The sequence below is a fragment of the Schistocerca gregaria genome, chromosome 9 (assembly GCF_023897955.1).
Source record: "Schistocerca gregaria isolate iqSchGreg1 chromosome 9, iqSchGreg1.2, whole genome shotgun sequence".
NCBI lineage: Eukaryota > Metazoa > Arthropoda > Insecta > Orthoptera > Acrididae > Schistocerca > Schistocerca gregaria.
This window is the reverse complement of record NC_064928.1, coordinates 140,678,647-140,704,206: the sequence shown is the minus strand read 5'-3', so window position 1 is coordinate 140,704,206 and position 25,560 is coordinate 140,678,647. Positions and strand designations below refer to the sequence as shown.

General features: G+C 42.6%; 1 protein-coding gene across 1 annotated transcript in view; it reads right to left on the bottom strand.

The window, feature by feature from the left end:
- Positions 1-505: 505 nt before the first annotated feature.
- LOC126291468 (uncharacterized) overlaps positions 506-25,560 on the bottom strand; it is a 107,503-nt gene continuing 82,448 nt past the window's right edge. The window contains exons 6-7 of the mRNA XM_049984979.1: positions 24,297-24,383; positions 506-742 (exon numbers count right to left, since the gene is read on the bottom strand). Of these exons, the coding sequence (XP_049840936.1) occupies positions 506-742; positions 24,297-24,383 (324 nt within the window). The remainder of the gene's footprint in view (positions 743-24,296; positions 24,384-25,560) is intronic.

The window sequence follows — 25,560 nt, the reverse complement described above, 5'->3', positions numbered from 1 at the left end:
AGAACAACGTATGTCAGTTCCTCAGTGACGCTCAGCCCCAACGCTGGATAGGGTGCACGGGACCCTCATACACCGCCCTGTATTCTTGGCGTCCAAGATCGCTAGACATGACCCCATGCGGTTTCGTGTTGTGGGAATATGTGAAGGAAAGTGTGTTTATTTCCCCTCCAGCTCGTGGCACAGGTGAAGAACAGAGTAACTGCCGCCGTATCTTCTGTAAAAGCATATACGTTATGTAAAGTTTATGACGAATTAAAAAATTGCCTGGATTTGTTCGCGCAGCTGCTGCAGGACACATAGAGCATTTGTAATAGCTTAGCTAAAACTTTAATATTTTCTGAGTATTTTGTTATTAATCCCATGTTTGTAGTATTTTTTATCAATAAATATTGAGTTTTGAAATCAGGTCATTCTTTTTGAAACACCGTGTACTTCATTTTACAAATATAGTTTTCCCCCTATCTCTTTGACATAAGATACGTTATTTGTGTCGAGAGAAGCTGGCTCAATAACTCAGAAACGAGTCGATGCCACTTTCGTCTGTCCCCGTGTTCTGTGCCTCTGACTGCCCACTGCCACTGGTGGTCACTGAAGACAGCACGTCTGTCTGGGGTGTGGCGCCACCATCTGGAACCTCCGTGGCAAAACTGTAGCTGAAACTGCTCCTTTCTCTCTTCTGGCCAAAAAACATAACTTCTTCTGATATTCTCAAGTTCTCAACTGCCAGGAGGAAGGTGCACACCTGAAAAACAACATCAGTCTTTAGCGTGTAAACGTGGCACTGTACTAGTGTAATAAAAACTCTCACTGTAAATGTTTGTACTACTGTCATGTGCAAAAAATGTTCAAATGTGTGTGAAATCTTATGGGACTTAACTGATAAGGTCATCAGTCCCTAAGCTTACACACTACTTAACCTAAATTATCCTAAGGCCAAACACACACACACACTCATGCCCTAGGGAGGACTCGAACCTCCGCCGGGATCAGCTGCACAGTTCATGACTGCAGCGGCTGAGACCGCTCGGCTAATCCCGTGCGGCTGTCATGTGCAAAGAATGTTTCAAAATAAGGCGCATTCTTACAGCGAATAGATGAATGTTTTGCGCTAATAAACTGGAGGTAGGGTAGTGTGAGTAGCATAGCTCGAAAATTTGTAGTTTGTTCTTCCTAATAGCGCATATTTTAAAATTAATTTCGTTGTGTTGTTTAAGACATTCCTGATGTAATAACTGCTTCATTGGTTCATGCTGTGAAACTATGCCTCGTCCGAACAGGCCTCGAAAGCGTCAACGGTATCGACCGACCGCCGTGTCATCCTCAGATTATAAGCCGTACTGGATACTGATATGAATGAGTATACAGTCTACATCTACATCTACATCCATACTCCGCAAGCCACCTGACGGCGTGTGGCGGAGGGTACCTTGAGTACCTCTATCGGTTCTCCCTTCTATTCCAGTCTCGTATTGCTCGTGGAAAGAAGGATTGTCGGTATGCTTTAGTGTGGACTCTAATCTCTCTGATTTTATCCTCATGGTCTCTTCACGAGATGTACGTAGGAGGGAGCAATATACTGCTTGACTCTTCGGTGAAAGTATGTTCTCGAAACTTTAACAAAAGCCCGTACAGAGCTACTGAGCGTCTCTCCTGCAGAGTCTTCCACTGGAGTTTATCTATCATCTCCGTAACGCTTTCGCGATTACTAAATAATCCTGCAACGAAGCGCGCTGCTCTCCGTTGGATCTTCTGTATCTCTTCTATCAACCCTATCTGGTACGAATCCCACACTGCTGAGCAGTATTCAAGCAGTGGGCGAAAAGCGTACTGTAACCTACTTCCTTTGTTGTCGGATTGTATTTCCTTAGGATTCTTCCAATGAATCTCAGTCTGGCATCTGATTTACTAACGATCAACTTTATATGATCATTCCATTTTAAATCACTCCTAATGCGTACTCCCAGATAATTCATGGAATTAACTGCTTCCAGTTGCTAACCTGCTATTTTGTAGCTAAGTGGTAAGGGATCTATCTTTCTTTGTATTCGCAGCATATTACTCTTGTCTACATTGAGATTCAATTGCCATTCCCTGCATGATGCGTCAGTTCGCTGCAGTCAACACACCACTTTCCGGGCGGTAGTCAGCTTTCGCGGCTGGAGCCGCTGTTTCTAAGTCAAGTAGCTCCTCAGTTTGCCTAACAAGGCCTGAGTGATCCCCGTTTGCCAACAGCGCTCGACAGACCTGGATGGTCAGCCTTACGAGTGCTATCCGAGCCCGACAGCGCTTAACTTCGGTGATCTGACGGGAACGCTGCACGGTTGTGCACGGTACTTCAATTAGATAGCCACTCTTCATCTTCAGGTGCTTACTGGTGTTTTGCTGCAGTGGCTCGCCAGAAAACTCGCTAGAAAAACGCAGGCGCCGGTGGGTGGGGCTATAACGTCATCATAGAGCGCAAGATCGACCAGAGCCCCTTACCAGAGAAATGGACCGCGGTCTATGCTTTCTCAAGCCGCAGCCCTGCGTTCGCGTGGGCAGAGTGTTGCCGACTCCGATTCCCCGTCTGAATTGCTTCATTGGATTCCTTGGTATGCGGCCGACGATGCCGTAGTGTGGCCGTTGCTGGTTCCCACCTCTTGCTGAGTAGTCCCGTGTCTCCATTAATCAGGCAGTTACATCTACATCTACATCCATACTGCGCAAGCCACCTGCCGGTGTGTGGCGGGGGGTACCTTGAGTACCTCTATCGGTTCTCCCCTCTATTCCAGTCTCTTAATTTTCGTGGAAAGGAGGATTGTCGGTATGCTTCTGTGTGGGCTCTAATCTCTCTGATTTTATCCTCATGGTCTCTTCGAGAGATATACGTAGGAGGAAGCAATATACTGCTTGACTCTTCGGTGAAGCTATGTTCGCGAAACTTACTTACACTCATTTCGATTGCTTCTTTAATGATAGTCCCAGCACGTAGAGGCAGACGAAAGGATCTCTGTCTCTCCGTAGTTCATGCTATATCCTCTGTGTAGACAGTGCTCAGAACAGCAGACTTTTCTGGCTGACCCGATCTGGTGAGATGTCTGTGTTCACTGCGACACGTCTTGCTAAAGTATGATTTCCCACATTGGATTTTAGACATCCCTGATCTCCTTAGGTCAAGGTTGTATTTAACAGAACCTATCTTCGTTTGTACTCGTGTTGGACGGCGGAAGATACTTTTTTTTTTTTTTTTTTTTTTTTTTTTTTTTTTTTTTTTTTGAAATGGGGACGGGGCTATACGAGCAGCGGAACAAATCCTAACAGGTGAATCCCAATCGCCGTTTGTTTATGTGGTTGATCCGGAGTGCGAATTATCAGCGTTGTTATAATTATTAGCGAAAACCATAGATTCCAACTACCTGAATGGAAATAAACGAATAATTGGTAAGGAATAACTGGCAAGAAAAATTACGTATTAATCTCCTCGTTGTATCCAAGAAAATGAAATTTTGACAGAAAATGTTTGCCAGATTGCTACACTACTAAGGGTCACCTAGCATCCACTCAAGTTCTGTTCGCGGAATAGCGCGGAAAACGGCTTGTACGAAAACTTAGCCTACCGGTGAATAAACGCGGGATAACTAACTGGTGATTCTGGCAGGGTTATGGAAGTTAAGCGGAGAATAAATGTCGACAATGGCAGGAATAGTTACAGAATTAGTGGTGACAAGATTGTTTTTAGAATGATCAAGGAGAAAAATTGGCGATTCCAAATTTAAATAAAAATTTCGTACTACTGCTTTTCGATCTCACGCTTGAAAAACTTGTGTATAAATGTAATGTGAAACTATTTCTATACATAAAACTTTTTGTTTGTGGTAGGCCTAATAGGCATTTCGTATTGGTACTTCGTGAATTATATTCTGTCGTGTTATTTATGTAAATAAGGTAGATAAAAATGATCATTTGTGCCAAGACCGTCTTGCTTATTTGACGTATTTTACAATTGCTACAATATTAGGAAGGCTTATTTCGTTTTATCTAGCAGTGACAAAATGGACGTAATCAAACCGAGACACGATACCAGTCTTGGGTAATATTCGTATTACCAGCTTTTTCAGTATTAGACAACGATAGTTTGATTTCTCATGTAGCAAAACGTTTGACGAACTTTGATGAGGTAACTGATTCTTCTGCAGAAAGTGAAATGAGCGTTTGGCGTCATTGGCCGGGAGGCCCTTTGCGGGGCAGGTCCGGCCGCCTCGGTGCAGGTCTTATTACATTCGACGCCACATCGGGCAACTTGCGCGACGGATGGGGATGAAATGATGATGAAGACAACGCAACACCCAGTCCCTGAGCGGAGAAAATCTCCGACCCAGCCGGGAATCGAACCCGGCCCCGTAGGACGGTAATCCGTCACGCTGACCTTCTTCTTTTTCATTTTGTTCGTTGTTGATTGTTGTGTTTGGTCGTTGCGAACGTCACATGACATCCTTTCAGGTTCGTTCTTGATCCTTTCACACCTTTTTTATTACAGAGGTCAACCAGGTCTCTGACCGAGCATGCTGAGCTACCATGCCGGCTGTCCATTCAGCTATCGGGGCGGACACCGCAGAGAGTAAAGCACGCTGTGTAAAGCTGTAATAAGATTAGAGAGAAAAAATGCAGCGACCAAAGCGCTGAAGAAATGTGTACTGCCTTGCCTGTGTCTTGTCTTTACTGGTATTATGTTTCCTATATTTAATTTTATGTCACCAAAAAGAGAAAGTTGTTAGCTGATAGGCAATGAAGAGTGCAACTTTAAGAAAAGTTCTTATTCTCCCACTTACAAATAATCCTATCCAGTATTCATTGTGAGTTTTTTTAAGGAGGTCAGGCTGTCAACCTGGGAACAGGAGAGCACCACAGAACATTTTAATTTCCACTGTCGTAAATACAGGTTGGCGGCTTCCATTGCAAAGGATACACGTTTGAATTCCACAGAACGAAATACAGTTACGTGCGACAGAAGAATCCTGTGTACAGAGACGTGACACTGCACTTTGGCACATGCAAGATCGAATAACATGTCTTGCATATCAAACTCTTCAGAAAGAAGTGAGCTACAAAATGAACATATTTTGGAAAAATTGATTTTTTTTTTAAATTTTTGATGTCAAACGGTTTGATCTCAAACGCTCCAGGCGGGGGTGTTCGAGAACGGAAAGGAGGAGGGGGACTCAACTATCAAGTTTTGCCCCAGTTCGGAAATATCATAGATCTGGGGATGTTAATACAGTCAGGGGATTTCAACTCATCGAGGCATGGGAACCAGCAGTGGCAACACTAATGCACTGACGGCCGCAGACCAGGGAATCAAACTGGGCGCCAACACACTGCCCGCGATTTCAGGTCACGCTTTAGTCGCATCGTGTTGCGTAGACTATGACTCGTTTTTCGAACGTCGCGGCGCTCTGTGATTGGTCCTCGATTCCTTTATAACTCCATCCCTTGGCATCTCGGTTCTTCTAGCGAGCCAGCACATACACTATGTGATCAAAAGTATCCGGACAACCCCAAATACATTCGCTTTTCATATTAGGTGCATTGTGCTTCCACCTACTGCCACGTACTCGACATCGGCGACTTCAGTAGTCATTAGGTATCGTGAGAGAGCAGAATGGGGCGCTCCACGAACGTGATTGGGTGACAATTGTGTCATACGTCTGTAAGCGAGATTTCCACACTCCTAAACATCCCTAGGTCCACTGTTTCCAATGTGATGATGAAGTGGAAACGTGAAGGGACATGTACTGCACAAAAACGTACAGGCCGACCTCGTCTGTTGACTGACAGAGACTGCCAACAGTTGGAGAGGATCGTAATGTGTAATAGACAGACATCTATCCAGGCCATCACACAGGAATTCCAAACTGCATCAGGATCCACTGCAAGTACTATGACAGTTAGGCGTGGGAGGGGGGGGGGAGAAAACTTGCATTTCATGGTCGAGCGGCTGCTCATAAGCCACACATCATACCGGTAAATGCCAAACGATGCTTCGCTTGGTGTAAAGAGCGTAAACATTGGACGATTGAACACTGGAAAAACGTTGTACAGAGTGACGAATCACGGTACACAATGTGGCGATCCGATGGCAGGGTGTGGGTATGCCGGGTGAACGTCATCTGCCAGCGTGTGTAGTGCCAAAAGTAAAATTCGGAGGCGGTGGTGTTATGGTGTGGTCGTGTTCTTCATGGATGGGGCTTGCACCCCTTGTTGTTTTGGGTGGCACTATCACAGCACATTGATGTTTCCAGCTCGTTCTTGCTTCCCACTGTTGAAGAGCAATTCGGGGATGGCGATTGCATCTTTCAACAAGATCGAGCGTCTGTTCATATTGCAAGGCCTGTGCTGGAGTGATTACATGGTAATAACTTCCCTATAATGGACTGGCCTGCACAGAGTCCTGAAATGAATCTTATAGAACGCCTTTGGGATGATTTTGAACGCCGTCTTCGTAACAGGCCTCACCCACCGACTTCGATACCTCTCCTTAGTGCAGCACTCAATGAAGAATGGCCTGCCATTCTCCAAGAAGCCTTCCAGTACCTGATTGAACGTATGTCTGCGAGAGTGGAAGCTGTCATCAACGCTAAAGGTGAGCTAACACTACTGAATTCCTGCATTACCGATAGAGGTCGCTACGAACTTGTAAGTCATGTTCAGCCATGTGTCCGAATACTTTTGATCACATGATCACATGGTGTATATTGGCGAGCCACTGAAGCAACGCGTCAGTAAGCCCCTGATGATAACGAGCAGCTGTCTCTTTGAAACACTGTGCAGCATCCATATTAACCGACGCGAAGCTCGAGCACCATTGAAGCATTAATTTCGTTATTTATATGTAAAGACGTTCAGCACCAATAAGAGATTTTCATACAAACAGAGAAGTTTGATTTAATGGGTTAATGAACTGTGGAGAACTCACGCTCCCTCGATATCGCAGTCTGAGGAAAACAAGGGACTCGTTCGGAAGATGCTAATATTTGGCTATTTGGCCGCCATAAATAGGTAAAGGTCAATCTCGAAACTAGCAAAATAGATACACTGTACCTGCAGTCCTCATGGATCAAAAGTTTTACGTGTGAGGAAGCCATGATGTACAGGAAGTTGCACATAAAAATAGTCGTTGCGGAATAGAATTTGGGAGTAAATGTTGAATTGCGACAAGAATTGGAAACGTTTCCTGGAAAATGTTATATTAACTGGTGGAGATAATTTCCACGCCGGTAGTTTCATAAGTAGGTGCAACTGACATTTGTGCTCTGAATAAAACCTTGTAACGTGACTGTAGGGAAAGCACAGAGCGAACGATCAGTGACAGCATGGCATGGTATGACAGCCAGAGGGGAAACTGACCAATATCTGCTACATGACCCCACGAATGTCGACTATCAATTTCTAGTATTAAGTAAATATGTTCGGTACATGATACGTGATTGGCGAAATGTCAATAAAGTAGCTTTCATGCTAGACTGTGCACAAAGTCTTCACACTTGATTGGACGAGCTACTCCAAAGACATCAGCTGCTAATACGAGAATGTAAGAAAAATATAACAGAAGCTCTGGTCTCACGCTTTTGTGGTATTTGACAAAAAAAGTATATTGTCCAAAACTGGATGCACGAAATGAGCCGGAGGAGAGGTAGAATAAGCTACACGAGACATCCCAAACGTACTCTTTCAAAAGATTGTAGACTCATTACCCTCGTGTTTAAGCAGTCTGATTGACGCCGCTTGTGCCTAAGTGTGTTCCCAAACCAGACTGCAGTTCTAGATGAAGAATATGAAACAGTAGTTCAGAAGGGATTGTACACGGTTGTATTTCACATATTTTTCTTTCTGTACTCAGAGCATGGATGAAACGAAACCAAGGAGAAATTTGAAAATGGAATTAAAGTTCAGAGAGAAGAAACGACGTCAAAGAACTAGGAAGATCAAGTGAATGGAACGGATAATGTCTTGTGTAGCTCCACAACAGATGATTGTATATGACGACGGACTCTATGAAAGTAACTCTAAGTAAATATAGGCGCGAATTTTTTTTTGATCAACAAATTTACATTTGCAGATATAGCAACTTCATAACTTCCCTCTCAAACTTACAATGACATCATCATTTCCTTGCAAATAGAAAGCTATACAGTGAAGTAGGGAATGTCCTACAGAAACTAACAGTCACAAAATAAGGCAATAATCACGTCCGACATTAACTGTTGTTATGCATAATTTTCGTTACATTAATTATTACTTAAAACATGTTTGAATTTTTTAGAACTGAGTAAAAGTACCTATCGATGACGGCGCAGGGGTGCCGAAACATGTTTGGTAAAGTGCATTGTTCGAATTTTAAAATCAAAATTGGTATTACTTTTTGCTAGCCATATATGTGAGAGGCTCCTACAGATTTGTGAACTGGAGATAAAGGTACTTAGCAACTGGCTTTTTAGCAGACGGATACTACAAGGCTTTAGAACCTAAATTAAGAAACCAAATCAGAGGTTTGGGAGCCCGAATAAAGAAACCGACCTCTGCCAGGTATTGCACGGTTACCAGGTGTGACCCTACGGCGAGGGGGTTTGCCGGTTCCTGTTCTTGAACCGGTAGTTACAATGTCACCATGGATCAACGCAATAGAAAGAGATGTTACGTCTCAATTTAAAAATAAAAACAACGTGCAATGAAAAACAGACAATAGCTTGCTGCAATATTGTTACCTGGAACATTCCCTCAGATTTGTCTGTCATTTTCAGGTGTTGCTAAAGGACGTTGGAAAATCGACCACGATTTTTTAAATGCTTGAAAACATGCTCTCTCCAACTGAGGTTAGTTTGAAATCAGTTATGCAAAAGAGATTTACTAAAAGCAAATTGAATGTGATTTTTTCTGGTAATTTTTGTAATTTTTACGAAAATCAAGTCTGAGCTAGGGGTTCAAGAATGCAGTACGTGAATGATATTTTATACTAGAAATCCTTATGTTGCTAAGTTGTTGTGTCCAAAGTTTTACTTAGATTGTTGTACTACTGCTTCTTTGTTTTAGCTTCTCTTACACAAATATGGCACCGACCTTTCACTGCAGGAGGCTGACGTGCTTTTGTTGTCACTTCTTTGATTTTCTTTTGTAGAATAGTCTCCATTGATTGAACAATTTGGTTAGGTAACCCTTTTGCATTGGCACTTCTTTCTTCTACCTGCAATTTCACTAGTTCCATTCCAGCTTGCAGAATATAAAGTTTCCGTTTGTTGTGTTTCTTTTCATTCCATCTTGGATGTTGCTGGATGAATATGATGGTTGCATTGATAGCACGAATGTCTATGAGAGAGTAAAATACAGATAGAGGCCATCCCTTTGTTCTCCTCTTGCATGTGTACATATGCCCCATTTGATCAATGGTATCAATTCCACCTTTAGTGGAATTATAATATACATTTATCTCGGTTTTATTCTTCTCTCCTCCAACAGTGCCTTAATCTTGGCGCATTGTTGACAACATCAGTAAGTTTTTACTTTGTTTCGTTTTTGCTATGTAGGGCACCAAAGTTACTGTAGGCCTAGCTGATGATGGGTCTGTGAACAAGAACATTGATGAATATAGCTCTCGATTTGACGTGTTCTTAATTATGTCTGGAATATGCTTCCTGTTTGACTGGAGAGTTCCTACTGTAGTAACTTTGTAGTCTTTGTATAATTCGTCCGCCAAATCCATCTATGTGTAGTATCGGTCGCAGTAATATTTCGACCAGCATTTTTCACAGGTGTTACCAGACGTTTGATGACAGCTGCTGAACCCCGTTCTTCTTTCGACAAATACTGAACATTACCTGCATAGGGAACCATATTCAAGACGTATCTGTCAACTGCATACGGCATCATGCGTATAAGGATGCCATACTTGGCCGGTTTGTCCTTCATAAATACTTTGAAGGGGCAGCGCCCTCTAAACAAGCATCTCATCAATGGTGAGGTGGGCACCTGGTTTATATAGTAGTGGAAACCTATCATTCACTTTGTTGAGTACATCACGGATTGCTGTAAACTTCTCTGCTTCCCTTCTGGCGGGTACTTTTGTCATCAAACCTTATAACTGCAATAAGTTCCTTGAAACGTTCTCTTGCCATAATACTCTTGTAAACTGGCTGACCCATTAGGTCTGACCAAAGATCGTGTACACTGACAGAATTGCCCTCATTTGCCCCCATAAGTTTCAGGATTCCTATAAAGGCTAACAATTCTTTCTCATTAGTCAAAGTAACATTTCGCCTAACTGCCTCTTCATTTGAATGTTTCACTATAAAATCCATGATGTCAGGTATAAGAAGTAACTTCAAGGCTTCTTCAGGTGTATAGCAAACACCAGCTGGAGTTACTCCTGCCTGCTCTGTTACTATATTAGCAACAGACCTCCGAGGAATTCTACGTACCTTCTTCGAGACTTGGCCACAATAACAACCTGATGGTCACTGCCTGAAGCTGCGCTATCTTCATCTTCTCTAACATCCACATTACTTATCCGATCTGAACCATACTCCATAACACCATCCTCATATTCATTTTCAGTGCCAAAGTCAGAATCTTCATCTAAAATTTCATTCAGAACTCTTTCTAAAGACGAGTCACGTATTCTTTTAGTCATTTCTAGGGAACAGCACTAACTCACTGCAAGTTTACAAAATAAATAACAGCTGACTGACATCAACAATCATTTCCTCTGAAAGTAAACCGATTGTTGTGAATACCAAGAATACTAACCAACAAGAAACTAACTTGCATTGTTGTAGGGATGAGGAATACTAAATCCTACTAAGGGAAATTTTCTATAGCATGGAAGCCTAAGGGGGAGGGGGGTTTGTTGGGCCCATAATAAGTTTATTTATTTTTCTTTAAAAGCAGGAATTTTCTATAAAGTACATTGACACTAACGTTTCATAAAATAGCCAACAAACAATAACTCAAAGGGAATATGTAGTATGAAAGTTACTAAGGCAAAAGAAGGGGACATAAAAAAATTGTGGGTTCAACGAACCCCCCCCCCCTAAAGCGTCTTAGGATTAACAAGATATAAAAATCCAAAATTTGCATTTTTTTCATGCCACAATTTTCACCTTCAACTTTGATTCAAATTACATAGTATTGTTGGCTCAAGTTAGATAATGAAATATAATTTTTTAGGCGGGTAAAATAACGGTCTTTCTAGTGAGCCCAGTTTGGAGAGTTTTATAGAAAACAGCTTTTTGCAAAATGAGGTAGAGAAGAGCGCATTTTTGACCTTTTTACATAATCTTCAACTTGCACTTGATTTATTCAGTATCTGAAAATGATACATAAATGAAACTTTATATTTGAGATCCTTGTGTTATTAGGTTACTACGCGCCAGTGTTCACGTTCGTCACACCTTTAGTTCCGTAGGTATAAGAAGCTAAACTGAAATTTTTTCGGACGTCGATTTTGTATGGAATTTTGTCTAAAATTTTCCGACTGAAAATGATTCATAAAATTCTTTTCATTATTGTTCTTAAGAGAAAGCTTTTGGTTGTACAAGATGCCCTAATTTCATTTCTTTCAACAAAATATTGCCCGAGGTATAAGAGCTCAAATTCGCTAGAAATTCACGCTCGCTCTGTCCAAAGTTGCGCATGGAGCCGAACAAATGACTATATATCTCGGTCAGTATTGCTTTGACCAACATCAGTGTTCATTGGAGACATATGCGAATATTTGCATAACAGTTCGACGAAATCCGTGAGCGAGCAGGAAAATGTTCCGAAATTAGACGATTTGACATGAAATGACCTTTAGGCAGGTAGATTCTTTCGTGGGACACAGACACTTTGTTGCCCCGTTTGGATGAGGTAAGGCACTGGGTGGATGGGGAAAATGGTTCAAATGGCTCTGAGCTCTATGGGACTCAACTGCTGTTGTCATTAGTCCTCTAGAACTTAGAACTACTTAAACCTAACTAACCTAAGGACATCACACACATCCATGCCCGAGGCAGGATTCGAACCTGCGACCGTAGCAGTCGCACAGTTCCGGACTGCGCGCCTAGAACCACGAGACCACCGCGGCCGGCGATGGGGAAAATATGTACCGCTATGAGTACTGTAGAAAGGCCGTTATTCTATTTCTCGTTTGAGCTGAAATGAATATAAGTACTGTGATTAGCTTCCATATTGTCTTGCAACCACTGCTTCTTTGTTGACGCCACTTCTCGGCAAGCACGTGTGCTGTTTTTAGATTAGATTAGATTACTACTTGTTCCATAGATAATGAATACGACACTTTGTAATGATGCGGAACGTGTTAGGGTAATAAAAAGTATATATACAAGGTATTACATTACACAAAATATTACATGACACTTAATACTTTTCTTTTTTTTCTAAATTCTTTTGGTAGGTATTGGGGAATCCACTTACTATATCCAAATATTCATCTAATGAGTAGAAGGAGTTGCCATTAAGAAATTCTTTTAATTTCCTTTTAAATGCTATATAGCTATCTGTCAGACTTTTGATGCTATTAGTTAAGTGACCAAAGACTTTTGTGGCAGCATAATTTACCCCCTTGTGAGCCAAAGTTTTATTTAACCTTGAGTAGTGAACATCAACCTTTCTCCTAGTGTTGAAGCCATGTACACTGCTATTACTTTTGAATTCGTACGGATTGTAATAACAAATTTCATAAGTGAATATATATATATATATATATATTGTGAGGCTACAGTGAAGATCTCTAGCTCTTTAGATAAGTGTCTGTAGGATGATCTTGGATGAGCTCCAGCAATTATTCTGATTATACGCCTTTGTGCAATGGACACTCTTTTACTCAATGATGAGTTACCACAGAATCTGATGCCATACGAAAGCAAAGAATGAAAATAGGCGTGGTAAGCTAATTTACTGAGATGTATAACGCCAAAATTTGCAAGGACTCTAATAGCATAAGTAGCTGAACTCAAACGTTTCAGCAGATCTTCAGTGTGTTTTTTCCAGTTCAACCCCTCAGCAATGCATAAACCTAGTAATTTTGAATATTCTACCTTAGCTACCGATTTCTGATCGAAGTCTATATTAATGGTGTCATTTCATTTACTGCATGGAACTGTATATACTGTGTTTTGTCAAAGTTTAATGAGAGCCCATTTGCAGAAAACCACTTAATGATTTTCTGAAAAACATCTTTTACAATTTCAACAGTTCATTCTTGTCTGTTGAGTGTGATAGCTATACTTGTATCATCGGCAAGAAGTACCAGCTTTGCATCTTCGTGAATATAGAATGGCAAGTCATTAATATATATTAAGAATGGCAGAGGCCCCATGACCGAACCTTGCGGCACCCCATTCTTGATTATTCCCCAGTTTGAGAAATCACAAGTAGTTTTTATATTATGTGAACTCTCTGCACTCTTCCAGTTAGGTATGATTTAAACCATTTGAGAGCTGTCCCATTAATATCACAGTACTTGAGCTTACCTAGAAGTATTCCATGATTCACACAATCAAAAGCTTTTGAGAGATCACAAAAAATCCCAACAGGTAACTTCCAGTTACGCAGAGCATTTAATAATTCATTAATGAAAGTATATATAGCATTTTCCGTTGAAAAACCATTCTGGAAACCAAACTGACATTTTGTTAAAACTTTATTTTTACAAAGGTGTGAAGCTACTCTACAAAACGTTACTTTCTCAAGAATTTTGGATAAGGCAGTCAGAAGAGAGATTGGGCAGTAGTTGTTGATATCAGACGTATCTCCTTTTTTATGCAGTGGTTTAACAATAGCATACTTCAGACTATCTGGTAAAAAAACCTGCTGCAGAGAGCTATTACATATGTGGCTAAGAATCACACTTATCTCTTGGGAACAAGCTTTTATTATTCTGCTGGAAATGCCATCAATTCTACGTGAGCTTTTATTCTTGAGAGAGTTTATTATCTTCCTAATTTCAGAAGGAGAGGTGGGTGGATTTTCAATTGTATCAAATTGTGTGGGTAAGGTCTCTTCCATTAACTGCCTTCCATCTTCCAATGAACATTTAGGTACTACTTTCTCTACAACATTTAAAAAATGATTATTCAAAATGTTTTTGACTTTTAGCGTGTTGTTTGTCAATTTTCCATTCGCTTTGATGGTAATGCCATCATCCTGTACTCTTGGTTGCCTTTCGTCCTTGTAATAATATCCCAAACTGTTTTGATTTTGTTATCTGAGGTATTAATCTGAGACACGATGCACATGTTTCTGGACTTTTTAATAACCTTTCTTAATGTAGCACAGTAGTTTTTATAATATTTGGCTGTTTCTAGGTCATCACCCTTTCTTGTTGTTAGATACAGTTCCCTTTTGCGGTTACAAGATTTTTTATTCTTTTAGTAAGTCAATGTTTTTTGCATGGTTTCTTACAATTAGATTTAGCTACTTCCTTGGGGAAACAGTTTCCAAATTCTCTCACAAGTGTATCATGAAATGAGTTATATTTTAAATTAGCATCGGGTTCCTTGTACACCTCATCCCAGTCTAACTGCTGAAGATTTTCCCTAAAATTTCTAATTGTTGAATCATTAATTGAACTTTGGAGGGTAGTATTGAATTACTGAATGGAGCTATGTCATATACTGTAACTAGCTGAGCACCATGATCAGAAAGGCCATTCTCTACAGGACAAGAATTTATGTTTTTAAACTTATATTGGTTTATAAAAGTGTTGTCTATCAATGTGCTGTTGTCCTTTACTGCCCGAGTAGGAAAATTAATGACAGATGTCAAATTGAAAGAACCAAACTGAAAGGTTATTCCTTTTTTTGTGGGGTGAGTTGTAGTAGTGGTAGTGTGCGTGCTGATCTCTTTTGGTGGTTATCAGGAGAAATTACATTCGAAAGCTGGTCAAGTTTCTGACATGGATATTGTGGTTTGGAAAGTTCCACATGTTATGCACTTTTGTAGTGAAATATACCAGGCTGGTGCAGAAGTTCGTAGCATTTCTCCGTAATTTTAATAAATGCAACGGATACACATAACATCATCAATGATTTATTCTCCTTCACTATATACAACTATCTGCCAACGCTAGGATAACTTTTCGATGCAGCGACTGTAGAAATCACGTGGCTTTGAGGCGATGGACGCTTCGAGCCATGTCAGGAGCGCATTTTCCTTGAAGGTTGTTCAATGAGAGAGGGAAAGATTAAAATCTGAGGGAGCAAGATGAAGTGAACAGCAACTACTACCGACCCAATTTCTGTGTAGTGTTTTTTGTCAGTCTAGCAGAATGCGCTACCGTGGAGTAGCATCACTTCACACAGTCTTTCTGGTCGTTGTTCTTGTCTTCTTATTTGTTGACAATAAAGGTCAGCAGCGATGTTTACACCTCGGGGAAGCAATTTGTCTCGCACCACAACGTCGCTGCTCCAACAGACGCATAACATTATTCTTTGTGGATATTTGGTCTTTTTTTGTTGGATTGCTTCTTCGTTTGGGCTCCACCATTCCTTTCTTTTCCTTATGTTAGCGTAGTCGCTGTTGTTCATAAGCCAAATGCTGTCGGTGGCCGAGCGGTTCTAGGCGCTTCAGTCTGGAACCACGCGACTGCTACGTTCACAGGTTCGAATCCTGCCTCGGGCATGGATGTATGTCATATCCTTAGGTTAGTTAGGTTTGAATAGTTCTAAGGTCTGATGACCACAGAAGTTAAGTCCCATAGTGCTCAGAGCCATTTGAACCAATTGATGTCGCCCAAGAAGAGACGCACTTATGGCAACCCCATGATTTTCTGATTTTGGCTTAGACCGTGTGGTAGCCATACGCCCTCTTTGTAAACCTTCCTCACTGCATACAAATGTAACACGATGTCGGGATGTCCGCAGCTCGTGGTCGTGCGGTAACGTTATAGCTTCCCGCGCCCGGGTTCCTGGGTTCGATTCCCGGCGGGGTCAGGGATTTTCTCTGCGTCGTGATGACTGGGTGTTGTGTGATGTCCTTAGTTAGGTTTAAGTAGTTCTAAGTTCAAGGGTCTGATGACCATAGCTGTTAAGTCCCATAGTGCTCAGAGCCATTTGAACCTATTTTTTTGATGTCGGGATGATCGCAGGGTATCACATTTGACTGTTCTCGAGTTCACTGACGTGAATCATTGTGGACTCATGACATTGAACTATCTTCGTCAAAGACCGAAGTTCTTCTTGAAAGAGCCGGCCGTTGTGGAAAGCGGTTCGTGGCGCTTCAGTCTGGAGCCGCGCGTTCGCTACGGTCGCAGGTTCGAATCCTGCCTCGGGCATGGATGTATGTGATGTCCTAAGGTTAGTTAGGTTGAAGTAGTTCTAAGTTCTAGGGGTCTGGTGGCCTCAGATGTTAAGTTCAATAGTGCTCAGAACCATTTGAACCAACTGATGTCGCCCAAGAAGAGTCGCACTTACGGCAACTCACTGATTTTCTAATTTTGGCTTAGACCGTGTGGTATCCATACAACCGATTTATGAACCTTTCTCATTGCATACAAATGTCGCACGATGTCGGAATGATCGCAGTGTATCACATTTGGCTGTTCTCGAGTTCACTGACGTGAATAATTGTGGATTAATGCCTTTAAACTACCTTCATCAAAGACCTAAGTTCTCATTGAAAAAGCCGGCCGCGGGACCAAGCGGTTCTAGGCGGTTCAGTCTGGAACCGCGCGATCGCAGGTTCGAATTCTGTCTCGGGCATGGATGTGTATGATGTCCTTAGGTTAGTTAGGTTTAATTAGTTCTAAGTTCTAGAGGACTGATGACCTCCGAAGTTAAGTCCCGTAGTGCTCAGAGCCATTTGAAGCATCTTCTTGAAAGAGATGAGTTGTTAATGTCAAAACAATCCTCCTTAAAACGAGAACGTGCTCTATTCAATGGTGTTATTGCCCTACATGGCTCGAATGTTTGTGGCTGCCTCTGCTGTCACTCCTCTATTGAGCTCAAACAGAAGAGTATGTCGGGAATGAAAATTCCTGGCAGGCTACAACTGCGTGCCGATCCGGATCTCGAATTCGTGGTCTTGCAGGACTAGTGCTCGTGAAAGAACGGATACTGCGGGCATGACTTGGCAATAGCCTGGGGGATGTTTCGAGAAGGGAATTTTCAATCTGCAGCCGAGCGTGCTCCGATATGGAACTTCCTGACAGACTAAAACTGTGTGTCCGACAGAGACTCGAACACAGGAAGTGTTGTCAGTAGTGCTTGGATAACTTACTTAGCAGAGCGCTTGTGTGCGAATGGCAAAGGCCCCGAGTTCGGATCTCAGTCCGGTACACGGTTTTAATCTGGCAGGAAGTTTCGTAACAGAGCATACTCCGCTACAGAGTGAAAATTACATGTTGAGAATGTTCCGATTTCTCCTCTTGACGCTCCATTTTCTAGCAACCTCAGCTCCACTCACTATCTTCAAATGACTACACGGCAATATATAAACTCAAATAGCAACAGTGAATTACAAAAGAAAGGAATACCAACATGCAAAACAAGAACGCTACGAAGTTACTCACCAACCTAATATGTTGGCGTTGATCAATAGATCATTTCGTGTGTAGGCCTGTGGTGTGCGTACTGTAAGACCTTCGGCTCACACACCATCAGATTATTTGACTTGTCGCTCTATGCGAGTGTCAGCAATATGTATCGTGGTCTTATCGTGGCGTGTTTATCTTCTGCCGTTAGGTCAGACGATAGAAATGCCACTTGCACGCTTAGAGTAGCAGATTGACGGTGACCAACTTTAAACAGAACTTGATTAATTTTCACACACATTTATTAAAATAATAAAAAGCATAAACATTACTTAACTTGGTTCTAGATGCTATTTACAATTGACAATCGGAAGTTCCTTTCGTCTTGGTACGTTAATCTTATTCTCACATATCTCTGATTAATTTTTCTTCATGGCTATGTACAGCAATAGGGTAATCTTACTAGGCGCAGACTGAAACTTGACTATAGACTGTTACAGACAAATGTAGACTAATGCAGACTAATGTAGACTGACTAATCGGAGGTCTTTACACTCGTTATAATACCTCACGCGTTCATGTATCACTGCACGAGTGTGATCCGCGAGGAGAAAAGGTTCTACGTTAGCAGCGATCTCATTGGCTGCGTTACATATTAATACGCGGATCGGCGGAAGCAGAATTAGGTCCGTCTTTATGGCTGCGCCATCTCGTAGAGCGGAGATGAACGAGTGCTGCGCCTGCGCTGTTGTGCTTAGCGGGGCGCGCTCTAGTGAGAAAGTTGTGTACGCGCTGACTACGCGGAACTATGTACACAACAAGGCCCATGAAGAGATTCTGAATCCTAACTTGATTTCCAGGTTGTCTGATGTTTGATTCATATTAGTTTTCCCCCCAATTTGCAGTAGTTTGAACGGGTTATCAGTACTACGTATTGTTCAGATGTTGTTTAAATGACACCTGGTTATGTATTTGAATGTACATCGATGTGCCAGAACATTATAAGTATCTGCATGATAGCACGTTGGGCCGCATTTCGGACGCAATACAGCAGCGATTCTGCTTAGCCACTGCTCGGTACGTCTCCGGAGGTACGTGGCACCAGTCACATAGTCACAGATCACGAAATTCCCGTGAATCAGGGGCCGCTGGTTTGCATGCGTGGATCGATATCTAGTACTGTGGTACTGTCTATTGAAGGACGTGTAAAGTTTTATGGTTCGCGTCTGTCGGGAGTTCGGTTGGGACGGAGGTGGAGGGAAGTCCTGCAGTGTGGCGACCTGCCGGGACCCCTGGCGGCACGCAGGCATTGCCGGATCGAAGGGCTGTAGTTACGAGGGCCACAACCTCATTGTCCACAGGACCCAGCACGTTGAGTTGAGTGAACATTACTCCAGTAGTGAAACCTCCACTGTTTTGTGATCACACCATTTGTTCGTGCGTTGCTGCTCGTAGGGTCGCCGTGAGACGAACAGCAGCAAGTGGAGAGACCTACACTCCTGGAAATTGAAATAAGAACACCGTGAATTCATTGTCCCAGAAAGGGGAAACTTTATTGACACATTCCTGGGGTCAGATACATCACATGATCACACTGACAGAACCACAGGCACATAGACACAGGCAACAGAGCATGCACAATCTTGGCACTAGTACAGTGTATATCCACCTTTCGCAGCAATGCAGGCTGCTATTCTCCCATGGAGACGATCGTAGAGATGCTGGATGTAGTCCTGTGGAACGGCTTGCTATGCCATTTCCACCTGGCGCCTCAGTTGGACCAGCGTTCGTGCTGGACGTGCAGACCGCGTGAGACGACGCTTCATCCAGTCCCAAACATGCTCAATGGGGGACAGATCCGGAGATCTTGCTAGCCAGGGTAGTTGACTTACACCTTCTAGAGCACGTTGGGTGGCACGGGATACATGCGGACGTGCATTGTCCTGTTGGAACAGCAAGTTCCCTTGCCGGTCTAGGAATGGTAGAACGATGGGTTCGATGACGGTTTGGATCTACCGTGCACTATTCAGTGTCCCCTCGGCGATCACCAGAGGTGTACGGCCAGTGTAGGAGATCGCTCCCCACACCATGATGCCGGGTGTTGGCCCTGTGTGCCTCGGTCGTATGCAGTCCTGATTGTGGCGCTCACCTGCACGGCGCCAAACACGCATACGACCATCATTGGCACCAAGGCAGAAGCGACTCTCATCGCTGAAGACGACACGTCTCCATTCGTCCCTCCATTCACGCCTGTCACGACACCACTGGAGGCGGGCTGCACGTGTTGGGGCGTGAGCGGAAGACGGCCGAACGGTGTGCGGGACCGTAGCCCAGCTTCATGAAGGCGGTTGCGAATGGTCCTCGCCGATACCTCAGGAGCAACAGTGTCCCTAATTTGCTGGGAAGTGGCGGTGCGGTCCCCTGCGGCACTGCGTAGGATCCTACGGTCTTGGCGTGCATCCGTGCGTCGCTGCGGTCCGGTCCCAGGTCGACGGGCACGTGCACCTTCCGCCGATCACTGGCGACAACATCGATGTACTGTGGAGACCTCACGCCCCACGTGTTGAGCAATTCGGCGGTACGTCCACCCGGCCTCCCGCATGCCCACTATACGCCCTCGCTCAAAGTCCGTCAACTGCACATACGGTTCACGTCCACGCTGTCGCGGCATGCTACCAGTGTTAAAGACTGCGATGGAGCTCCATATGCCACGGCAAACTGGCTGACACAGACGGCGGCGGTGCACAAATGCTGCGCAGCTAGCGCCATTCGACGGCCAACACCGCGGTTCCTGGTGTGTCCGCTGTGCCGTGCGTGTGATCATTGCTTGTACAGCCCTTTCGCAGTGTCCGGAGCAAGTATGGTGGGTCTGACACACCGGTGTCAATGTGTTCTGTTTTCCATTTCCAGGACTGTATATCTCTGACGTCGATCTGTTGCAGAATTTTAGAAAATGTTTTTTGCTCGCGTATCATGTCGTTTTTGGAAATCCAGAATCTACTCTGTAGGAATCAACATGGATTCCGGAAGCAGCGATCGTGTGAGACCCAACTCGATTTATTTGTTCATGAGACCCAGAAAATATTAGATACAGGCTCCCAGGTAGATGCTATTTTCCTTGACTTCCGGAAGGCGTTCGATACAGTTCCGCACTGTCGCCTGATAAAGTAAGAGCCTACGGAATATTAGACCAGCTGTGTGGCTGGATAGCGGAACAAACACTGGTAGCAGTTACATCTGTAAAATATCTGGGAGTATGCGTGCGGAACGATTTGAAGTGGAATGACCATATAAAATTAATTGTTGGTAAGTTTTTAGCAAACAGAACACAGCATGTTGTTATCAATGGAGAGACGTCTACAGGCGTTAAAGTAACCTCTGACGTGCCGCAGGGGAGTGTTATGGGACCATTGCTTTTCACAATATATATGAATGACCAAGTAGATAGTACCAGAAGTTCCATGCGGCTTTTCGCGGATGATGCTGTAGTATACAGAGAAGTTGCAGCATTAGAAAATTGTAGCGAAATGCAGGAGGATCTGCAGCGGATAGGCACTTGGTGCAGGGAGTGGCAACTGACCCTTAGCATAGACAAATGTAATGTATTGCGAATACATAGAAAGAAGGATCCTTTATTGTATGATTATATGATAGCGGAACAAACACTGGTAGCAGTTACATCTGTAAAATATCTGGGAGTATGCGTGTGGAACGATTTAAAGTGGAATGATCATATAAAATTAATTGTTGGTAAGGCGGGTACCAGGTTGAGATTCATTGGGAGAGTCCTTAGAAAATGTAGTCCATCAACAAAGGAGGTGGCTTACAAAACACTCGTTCGACCTATACTTGAGTATTGCTCATCAGTGTGGGATCGGTACCAGATCGGGTTGACGGAAGAGATAGAGAAGATCCAAAGAAGAGCGGCGCGTTTCGTCACAGGGTTATTTGGTAACCGTGATAGGATTACGGAGATGTTTAGCAAACTCAAGTGGCAGACTCTGCAAGAGAGGCGCTCTGCATCGCGGTGTAGTTTGCTCGCCAGGTTTCGAGAGGGTGCGTGTCTGGATGAGGTATCGAATATATTGCTTCCCCCTACTTATACCTCCCGAGGAGATCACGAATGTAAAACTAGAGAGATTCGAGCGCGCACGGAGGCTTTCCGGCAGTCGTTCTTCCCGCGAACCATACGCTACTGGAACAGAAAAGAGAGGTAAAGACAGTGGCACGTAAAGTGCCCTCCGCCACACACCGTTGGGTGGCTTGCAGAGTACAAATGTAGATGTAGATGTAGAGCGTGTCGAGTTGGCGGAATCTATAAGCCGTCTTCTACTGCCTATTATTAGTTTTTGAATTTTGTTTTCTTATTTGGTGAGGTGCAACCAGAGGTATTTTACTGCCTAGTGGCAGCTAACGCCGCAGTTACCTGCCTTGGAAGTTAGCGTATTTTGCGGCAGTGTACTTTTCTTCGTTTTGCCGATGCTGTCCGGCATGACATGTAGTTCGGCAGCCTCCTTGACTGGGGTGTGTATTGTGGTTTCTTTTGTCTACCTTGCTTGTAGTGGTTAATTGTGCCTTTCGGTGTTTTAAACAGTGGATTCTGAAGAGGCAGTGCTGTGTGTCACTTTGCCCACACTTGAATTATTCCATCGTTGTACTGGTTATCACACTTTAGATGGATTTGCTAAGAGGATTGATCGACGTTTAAACGGTCCCTAGTTTGAGTTGCCATCCTATTAGGTGATCATAGCTCTTGGCTGCCTGTCTCACAGCTTACGCAGCTGTAGGGACTTTTCTCAGGTCGATTCTTGGAGCACTGTCAGTGGATCACTCCAGTTTTATTTGGACTGATTGTGTTATTGTTTAAAAATAATATTTGTTTAAATTATTCCTATTGCTTGTGGCCTTCAGCCGACAAATAATTTTGGATTATCTCTTAATAAAGCCTTCAGCCGTTGGTATAGTTTGTGTTGCAGTCAACTTTTTTAAAAAAATAATTGTTTTAATAAATATTATTTCCTTAAGTGTATATGTTTACTGTACAACCAACGGTAACTGATTAGGCCCAGTCCACATCTTTTCCTGCTTTCCCTAAGTCTCACGTTTCATAGCTGTAGTACAATATTCCTCTCTTTCCTGCGCTGGCCGGTGTGGTCGAGCGTTTCTAGGCGCTTCAGTCTGGAAATGCGCGACCGCTACGGTCGCAGGTTCGAATCCTGCCTTGGGAATGGATGTGTGGAATGTCCTTAGGTTAGTTAGGTTTAAGTAGTTAAGTTCTAGGGGACTGATGACCTCAGCAGTAAAGTCCCATAGTGCCCAGAGCCATTTGAACCATTTTCTTCCCCTGCTTCGTACCTAATGTCACAATAAATTACAAGTCATATCCTCCTACACCTCCTATCTCTTGAGCATACTACTTCTAAGGTAAGTTTTTCCAGACTCTCGGTCTACGAGTCGCGTGGATAAGTTAAAAAGAGTTCCCACTGCGGTAATTACAGCGAATGTCATCGACAGACTAATCGTATTGATTAAGTTCAGGACTGTGCGCTTCAACACTGATTCTTAGAACCGTACTAAAGCAGTAGGAATTTCTAGACAACCGACGGGTATTCATGGTCAGTTGGGTTTCTTCTTCGATACTTAGGAATCGGATTGTATATGAGGTAACAATGGGCTTCATCAGGTGTCAAAGGTAATGCATATTTTCAGGTCTGACTTTAGTGATATTGAAGCTGTTATTCTTGTCGTATCTGAATATGTGATTGAATGTGGCCACGCACGTTTCATTGTTACAGGACAGTCAAACATTTTGGTATTACTATTACTGTTAGCTTTATATTATTATTATGATGTACTTATAAGCTTTACATAGCTTTACATAGTTAGAAGTTGGCGCGACAATGTTGAGATAGACTTGTCTCTCATTCCGATTGTCTCTCCAATTGTTAATTCTCAAAAATCTTACATTCTTGTCGACATTATTATAAAATGAGCTATCCTCATTTTCCTCATTCTTAGGATTATTTTACCGCAATATTCGTGATTGCGTATACGTGTAATCTAATTACATTATCAATCCACTTAATGTTCTAGCATTTAGCTTTACTATAATGTTAGGTTCTTTAACTAATTCTTGAGCATGCGCCATCCCTTAGTGGCGTGGCCCCTCATTACACCAAATAATTTGCTATCTTCCTCTCGAGTATCCTTCGCACCGCATATGTTAAAACTGCAGTATAAGTGATCTACAGATCCCCGTCTTGCTTTTGCTATAGGTATATTTGATCCTTATGACTTCGCACAGGGCATAAAACACTTCATTTACGCCTTCAATGGTGATTTTAGCGTTATCTTTCATGCACTACATTTAGAAAACCACCCGTCTCAGATAGTAAACGACATATATTTGTTCAAATGTTTCGGTTTAGCCTTTCAAAGTTATCATTATCTTCGGTAGTATAAGCGAACACAGAATATTTTGTTGTTAATGTTTTACTGTAAAACTCTTGAAGGTAAAGTTAAGAAACTATAATTGATCCTCTCGGTAACACTAGTACAGTTTCGTGCAAATACGTTTAATATTATAATTCTACTCAAACAAAATACTGCAAATTTTTAATATGCATGGACCAATGAAAAATTTCATTATAGGATCAGTTGTGCAAAAACGCAATAAGAATAAAACTTTTATACAAATGGTCAGACTGTGTCAGTCATAAAAAAAGCTCCACATATCTTAGTGTGACGCCTCGATCATAGTTAAAAAACATTTATTGCAAACAACCGTCGTACTTACCGTCATATGCCCTTTCTTCCTGGCCTTGTGGCAGATGAGATTGAGACATTTTCTTCGCATCTTTGCAGAGATCAAGGATACAGCAAACTGCAAACCATGAGACTATGTCAATGCTTTTTTACTGTCTTGATGGTAATAAAAGAAACATTTAGCAGTAGTTCACAGAGAAACAAATAAGCTACTTTACAAGCCTACATATTTTCCATCAATGGAAATGTATTTTGAGTCCAATGTCGTCGTAAAGCACCCATGAAATTGTATGGAACTAGCAAACCTGTTAAAGCGCCGCAACTGCTAAAGATGCTTGGGAATTGGATATACATCCTAAGCTCCTAACCCCCCTCTCTTCTCTCTTTCCCCTCGTTTCTACCATCTCCTCCTCCTCCTTTCCCCCTCTCTCTGTCCATCTCCTTCTCCACCTTCTCTATATTCACTTCCCCCCCCCCCCCCTCCCCCGCCTGTCCGCTTACCCCTCTCTGACGTTGAGCCTTGTTTATTGTTATTGCAAACGAAACCTTGACTGCATACTGAAGTTGCTTAAAGAGAACGGGTAAAACAGCTGACACCACCGGCGTACTACGGGTATGCGAACACCTCTCCAGATAATGTATATGAGAAGCATGCACCTTCAGTGACGGTATTTCGCAATGTTTTAATATGTGAATGGATAGGATTACTAACTTTCGGACGATTCAAATTCCGTAGTAGTATTCTAACCATAAGCCCTAAACACAGCTTTCCTGTATTCTGTAAAAACGATGGCGAGGAATAAAACAAAACATCACACTGTTATCTGCAGAATTTTTGTTTGAAAATAAATATAAGGAGAAAAAGTATACATGGGAGAAAAAAGTTTGCCTAGTGGTTTACCTGCCCACTATCGTAGTTGAAACTGTCCGCGAGAAAAAAGAAACTGAAACTGCACATTTTTGCAGCACTCCATTTTGTTTTTTAGAGACGGTTTTAAGAAAAAACACTGCCGTTTAAAAGAATAAATCAGTCAAGAAAATTTCGAGATTTTGGGGTAACAACGTTTCCACTTTATAAATGAATATTTAAATTATATATAGCCTCTATCCGTCCGAAAGTTCATTAGAGTATCATGTAAAAATTTGAAGTAATATGGACAAAAAATTTTCGCAATTTTTGGTAACAACGTTTTCTACTTATACGTTACACATGTATTTATAGTTTATATACAGCCTACGTCTGTCCGAAGGTTCATTAGAGTACCGTGTAAAAATCCGAAGCAAACCAGTCAAGC